The sequence below is a fragment of the Hipposideros armiger genome, unplaced genomic scaffold, assembly GCF_001890085.2.
Source record: "Hipposideros armiger isolate ML-2016 unplaced genomic scaffold, ASM189008v1 scaffold_15, whole genome shotgun sequence".
Taxonomy (NCBI): Eukaryota; Metazoa; Chordata; class Mammalia; order Chiroptera; family Hipposideridae; genus Hipposideros; species Hipposideros armiger.
The window spans coordinates 5,960,970-5,967,459 of NW_017731365.1; the positions used below are offsets into that span (position 1 = coordinate 5,960,970).

Consider the following 6,490-nt stretch of genomic DNA (forward strand, 5'->3'; position numbering starts at 1 on the left):
CACACACACGTATACTGATTTGATCCTTTAGGTCCCTGGAAAGATACTACATTCTGGTATACTGGCACATAATATTAGATTTGGGGAGAGTTACCTGGGGGTCTATGGGGCTCCCCTGCCACGCTGGGCATCAAGACATCTGGGGACAGGAACTGTGGTTGGGGTGGGTAGAGTTGGGGACCAAGGAGAAACACAGGAGGGTCATGGATGACAGGGAGGGAAGAGGAGCTGGAACAACGGTGCCCGGTTTCCAAAGGCTTTTTCCTCGAGTTTGATGAATCCTTATAATGAAACAACAAAAAAACATAGAGATGAAGATTAACACACAGCAGGATATGGTTGGGTAAACACAGTGAGGCAAGCAGGGGGAGATGGAACTAGAATGCAAACATGTCTTGTTCTGGAAAGGGGCTTGATTTAGTCCATCACTCTCCCTGTTAGTCCTTCTACGAAAAGTCCTGATTGCTGTGAACTGGAGACACCAAACTGCGGACCCTCTTCCCTTAACTTGTCTTCCCCACAGCCCTCACATTCCCTACCCCACCACATGGGTCTTTAGCAAATCCTTAATGCTAACATTAGAGTTAGAGAGAATGAGATAGAAACTTTAAAATAGAAGAAATGAGGGGAAAATTCAGAAAACCTGGGAGATTGAGAAAGAAAATTCTATACTCTCTTTAAAACTGGGTACCAAAATGTCTTCTTAAATGTACAAGCAAGAAGTTGACTACTCTATTTTCTCTCCTGTCACTGCTATAATCCACAGTCTCGTTTGCCTGTCAAGTTTGTACACACTGATGCTTATGTCCTGCTCTATACTCCATTAGTCATTCACTTTTGTGGCAGAGCCTCAGAAATATCCCCTTTAACATGTGAAATACTAGTATGTCCACAATTGAACCAACATTTTTCCAAACTCTTCCTCCTGGTACCACAATTTTCCTAAGTCACCTAAACTCAAATGTTGAAATTGCCCTTGATTTTGCACTTCTCATCCATAATTCCGTTAGTTGCCTTTGCCAAGTACTGTCATTTTAACCTATAGGTTTCACATTTAAACTCAGGTGGACCACTGCAACAGCCTCCAATCTGATCTTCCTATCTCTAACCCACTGCCTCCTTATTTGCAGCCAGCAAGTTCTTACGTGATATGGCAACGCCGATCTTTCTCCCTTCATCTCCTAACATTCCTGTGCCTTTCACACTCTAACTTTTTTAATGTTCCTCAAACACACCAACAAGCTCATCCCACCTCAAGCCCTTTCCTCTTATTGCTCCTGTCACCTGGAATGTTCTTCCCATGGCTCACACCTTCATATCACTGAGGTCTCTGATCAAATGTTACTTCCGTAGAGCCGATTTCCCTCACTACTCTCTCTCAAAGATAGCCCTGAGAATAACCAGTTACCCCTTCACTCCTCATCCCCTTGCTTTATTTTACTCTTCTTTATCACACATTGTCTTGGATTTACTTGTTTATTGTCTTTCTCTCCTAGTAGAATATGTTTCTTTTCACTCCAATATCCCCAGCACCCTGAACAGCACCTGGAAAATTACAAGCACTTAATAAATAATACATTAAATAAGATAATCTATATGCCAGTATATCTTATTTCCTTACTAGATTGTAAGCTATTTAAGGACAGATTTGTTTGTTTCATCAGTATGCTCATAGCACCTATGGGAGCATGGCACATTGTAGGCATTTACCTTATAGCCTAAGGACCAGGTCCTCTCAGCATGTGACACAGCCAACTATTCCTTTCTCCTGGATAGAAGAAAGTAATACCACACATCCCTGGTTTCCCCTCTATCTCTCTGATCTCTTTTACTAAGTGTCTTTTTAGTGTTCTTCAGAAGAACCACCTTAAATCTGATACTCTTCAGGGATGTATCCTGGCTCCTCTCTTCGCAATACTCTTTTCCTCTTTTCAATGGCTATGATTCTCAAATCTCCATTGTAAGCCTGTATGTTTCACATCCAAAGGCCTACCAGATATCTCCACTCGAGCTTAATATATCCAAAATTGTACAACTCTCGTCCCTTAAATATATTCCTGCTTCTCTTCCTTCAAATATATCATCATCAATCAACCCGTAATTCCTGGATAGGCTGCTTGATTCTCCTTTCCCCATATCCAGGCACATAGGCACCAAGTCCCATCGATTTTTACTCCTTAATTGGCTCTCCAATATATCCACTTCTCTACTTCCCAAACTTCTTACTGTGGTTCATGATATGACCCTTGTTTAGATTCTTTCCAGTCTTGCTTGTCAACACTCTCTGTCCTTCCTTTGCCAGTCTCTAATCCTGCCATACCAAAGTAGCTTCTTTTAATTCAGTTCATATCTGCTTCAGGTCCCTTTACCTGCTAGATTTTTTTTTTCCAGCAAGCCTTCCCTGATCCCTCCAGCCTGGTTTCTATTATGCTTCCACAGCATTAAATCCTGTCATATTATAACTGTTTCCTTATCTGCCTCCTTCAGCAGACTGTCAAGCCCACGAGAGCAGGAACGACACCTAGCTCACTTCCTGCTGTATCCTCAGCAACTGGCACAACACCCAGAACATAAGCTCAGTGTTTGTTTAAAATGAATCAATGAATAAATAAGTAATACAGAAGTCAGGAGAAAGGAAGCCAAATCTCCTAGGAAAGCAACAGTTTGCCATGAAATGCATTAAAGGTATATGAGAAGAAATGCTGGGCAGAAAAGACTACTAAGGTTTTTTCCAAAAACCAATGGCAAACTTTTCAGTTGTTTAGGAACTTCTGAACGATAAACTGGAAAAAAATGACTGCCTCATGGAAGAGAAACTGAATCTGCAGGTCCGGTAGAGCCTTAGAGACTTAGTTTTCGCTATCTATCCTTTTGTACCTTTTTATTTTTATACCACATATTTAAAACCTGTTTTTAAATTTTCACTGAATTTACCTAGTGAATAAGTTTCCATGTCCTGGAGCTTTGCATCCGACCTCTATTGTAATGAAAACTCAGCTTGCCTTGGGCAAGTGGGTGAAATTCTCAAAAGGCTCGATTTATAAACCCGGACATGGAAAACTATTTGAGTTTGTTGATCTCTGCTGACTTGGGAGTCCCTGTTCCTTTCACTTATAGATTACTGCATTCATTATGTAAGAAAGGCCTCAAGAAGGAGGATTTTAAATCATTTTCCTTTTCGTGCTAATGTACATGCTTCATTTCAGCTTGAATACACACTACCTTATTCAATCATGTACTGGGGTGGGGAAGAAAAGGCAAAACAATACTCCATCCCATCTCTTTTCCTCTTCCTTTGATTAGTGCAATGGATTATGACCCAATCAGGAGCCATTGCTTCTCAGAGATCCTTCTCAAGGCTACAGGGACTCCTCTCATCCTGGGGAACCCTATAATATACCTTGCAGAACTGCTATAGGGAAGGGACGTTCCTCGGGGCTCCAACTAAATGTGTGTCAATAAAATGATCACCATGTGTCCTCATTTCTGCTGAGAGCACATGGCTTTCCCCAAAATTATAACCTTCAGTTTCTCATGTCCCTTCACCTGGACTATATTTTACCTAGCAAGAGAAAGGGTGCTCTGAAGAGACAGGCCCTGATTTTACTCATAGAACTGTGGGAAGACACTGAGGCTTCCTCCCTCTCTAAGACAACAGTGCCATTGAGACTGCGTGAGATACAGCAAAAGTTCTCTGCACCTTGCTTATCATCCCCGGTGCCTGGGCAAGGTGCAACCTTCAGGTACACAGACACATACAGCCAGTCACATAACACCAGATCTGTGGTTTTTGCACAGGCCCTGTCCCCAGGGATATGGGAGAGAACAGGGTAAGACTCACTAGAGAAGACCTGAATTAGATATATTTGAGAGTGCCCATGTGGCAATCTCCTCACTCAAAAGAAGCTCAGTCATAGACCTCGTTCTCTCCTAATAGCCCCACTTTACCATGCCCCTGCCTTACCACCAAACCTACCACTCATCTCTCCCCACAGTTCCTTCCAACACATCACCCCGTGCCCAGCACTTTAGCACCTGAGGCTGCTACCTGAGAAGCAGATGCTGGGCTGGCTTCATGGAGACTATGCTCCATTTCTGCTGTTGGGGTCTTTGAGAGACCAAGGCCAGGGGCTGAATGCAACCTTCTCCCCACACCATCTGCAGAGCCTGGGGAGGAAAACAAAAATACAAGTTGAAGCCACCTCATGTCTTAGAGCCTGACCTCTGAGCCGAGCAGCACAAAAGGGAGTTCTTGTTTCATTAAATAACAAATATGCATCCCTGACTCTAACGGAGGGTGTGCTCCTAGAACATACAAACAGGAGTTTCAGAACATGGGTAGTTTCTTGCTGGCCACCAGGGTCTGCGGACACAGGCCTTGAAAAGCCTTGTGAAGGGGCTCTGTGGACAGATAGCTGAATGTCCCTATCTTGGTTCATTTCATTTTTGTAAACACAATCAACTTTGCTGCTGTCAGACTTGGGCCCAAGACTGGTATATACAGAGGAAATTTTCCAACATAGTGATTCTCTAGAATGTCTGTGATAACAAAGGGAACTATTATCTCCAGTCAAGTTAGAAACTGAAATGATCATAGTAGTCATCTATCAAACATCATCATTTTACATAACAGGAAAATGAGTTCGAGTCTTATAGGTAGTCAGTGGCTTAACCAGTATTAACATTCGAGTCTCTCGATTTTTACTTCCTGTTACTGTTATGAGCAAGAGCTCTTCAGGAACAGTTTATATGTGTAATGCACTTTTATTTCCCCCGCTAACTTCTCTCAATCACTTAAATTTTAAACGATCTCTAAATGCTTATCTCTTCCTCAAAATCTTGCTAGACTGTGAAGGGAAGAGCTGCTCCAAAATGGGTGTGTGGCTCCCAAGGGGCTTGTTGCCTCAATACAACTAATTAAGCCTTCCATTCTAAAGATGCACATGTCCTTGACCTATATTTGATACATATATTTATGTCTATTGCCAATTCATGTCTTGATTTGATATTTTGATTCTAATATATGTTATCTGGCTAACGCAGGATATTGCTGACACAAAGCTAGAAGACCAGTTATTTTTCATGTTTCCCGGTGCTTACACGCAGTGGTTCTAAAACCACCTCAGATTCATCCAGGAGCTTTAAGACACGCAGCTGCCAGTACCTCTCCACAGACACGCTGAATCAGAATCTTTGTGGCTGGAGCCTGGGAATATTTATTTTTAAAAGGCTTCCCCCAAAAGTGTAGGAGAATATCGTCAAACACTGTTTATGAAATGTAAAATGTTATAGTCTTCCTAAAAAGCAATCTAAAAATATCCATTAAAATTGAAAATATATTTACCCTCCTATCCAACAATTGTACACCTGGGACTAAGAAACAAAAATACTTGTTTATTGTGGCATGGTTTGTAGTGGCCAAGAGCTAGAAATAAAGTAATTCCAATCTATAGCAGCATAATGTGGCTAAATACATTATGGTATCCTCAATATTAAATATTGCCCAGCCACTAAAAAGGATGAATTGAGTTAAATTAGATGACTTGAAGGGATTTTCATCCAGTATTTTTGAGTTAAAAGGAAAAAAATCTGTAATATTATTCCCTAACAACAAAAAAACACTGTATGTGTATATTTACAAAGGATTTTATGAACAGAAAACTACAGAAATATGCATATTCGATTATTACCTGAGAAGGTGGGGGATAAAAGGTAGGGATTGATGTGAGGGAAGAACAGATAAACAGAAAAATTGTCCATAATAAAAACAGCATAGGTGCTGTGATCCCATTAATCTAAAGTTATTTCTCTGTTTTTTTAAAAGCCACTCCTCAGGTGATTCTGATAGGCAGTCAGATTTAAGAATTACAGCTGTAATGATTAGAATCTGGTACTCCTTAATCAAGTCAAACATGATTCCTAGAAAAGGAGGTGGCCATTGAAACCTCCTGAAGGCAGGAGCCTCTGATTCCTTTAAAAATATTTAAGCAGAGGTGGAGGTGGCCATCTGTAAGGAGTACTCTTGAGGGAATTTCTGGATTTGATAGAAGGCAGAATTAAGATGAGGTCTACTATTGATCAATAGTAACAAGACAGATTACCAGACATTATGTACTTCTTGATATGCTATAAGAAGTACAAAGTACTAACCTACGAAGTACTCCTATTTTTAAAAAATTGAACCTGATTTTAATAAGTCTCTAGCCCTAACTACCAGGTACAGGAAAAACACAGGCTAGAAGGACATGTTTAGGGGGAAAAAAAGAAAGAAAGCTCTACTAGAATATAATCAGCAAAATCTAGAATGTGAAAGACATATGGCCAAATTTCTTCAACAAATAAATGGCAAGGGGAAAAAAGATACAGAAATCTTACAGGCTTATTAAAAAAAAAATGGCTTGGGCCGGCTGAGTGGCTCAGTTGGTTAAGAGCTCGCTCAAGAGTTTGAGCTCTGAGCAACAGCGGTTCGAGTCAGCCCGAGCTGAGCAGC

At 41.0% G+C, this 6,490-nt stretch overlaps 1 protein-coding gene across 1 annotated transcript in view; it reads right to left on the bottom strand.

Moving 5' to 3' along the window:
- USP54 (ubiquitin specific peptidase 54) overlaps positions 1-6,490 on the bottom strand; it is a 147,361-nt gene that overhangs the window by 9,625 nt on the left and 131,246 nt on the right. The window contains exons 18-19 of the mRNA XM_019624685.1: positions 4,049-4,167; positions 95-281 (exon numbers count right to left, since the gene is read on the bottom strand). Coding sequence (XP_019480230.1) covers positions 95-281; positions 4,049-4,167 — 306 coding nt within the window. The remainder of the gene's footprint in view (positions 1-94; positions 282-4,048; positions 4,168-6,490) is intronic.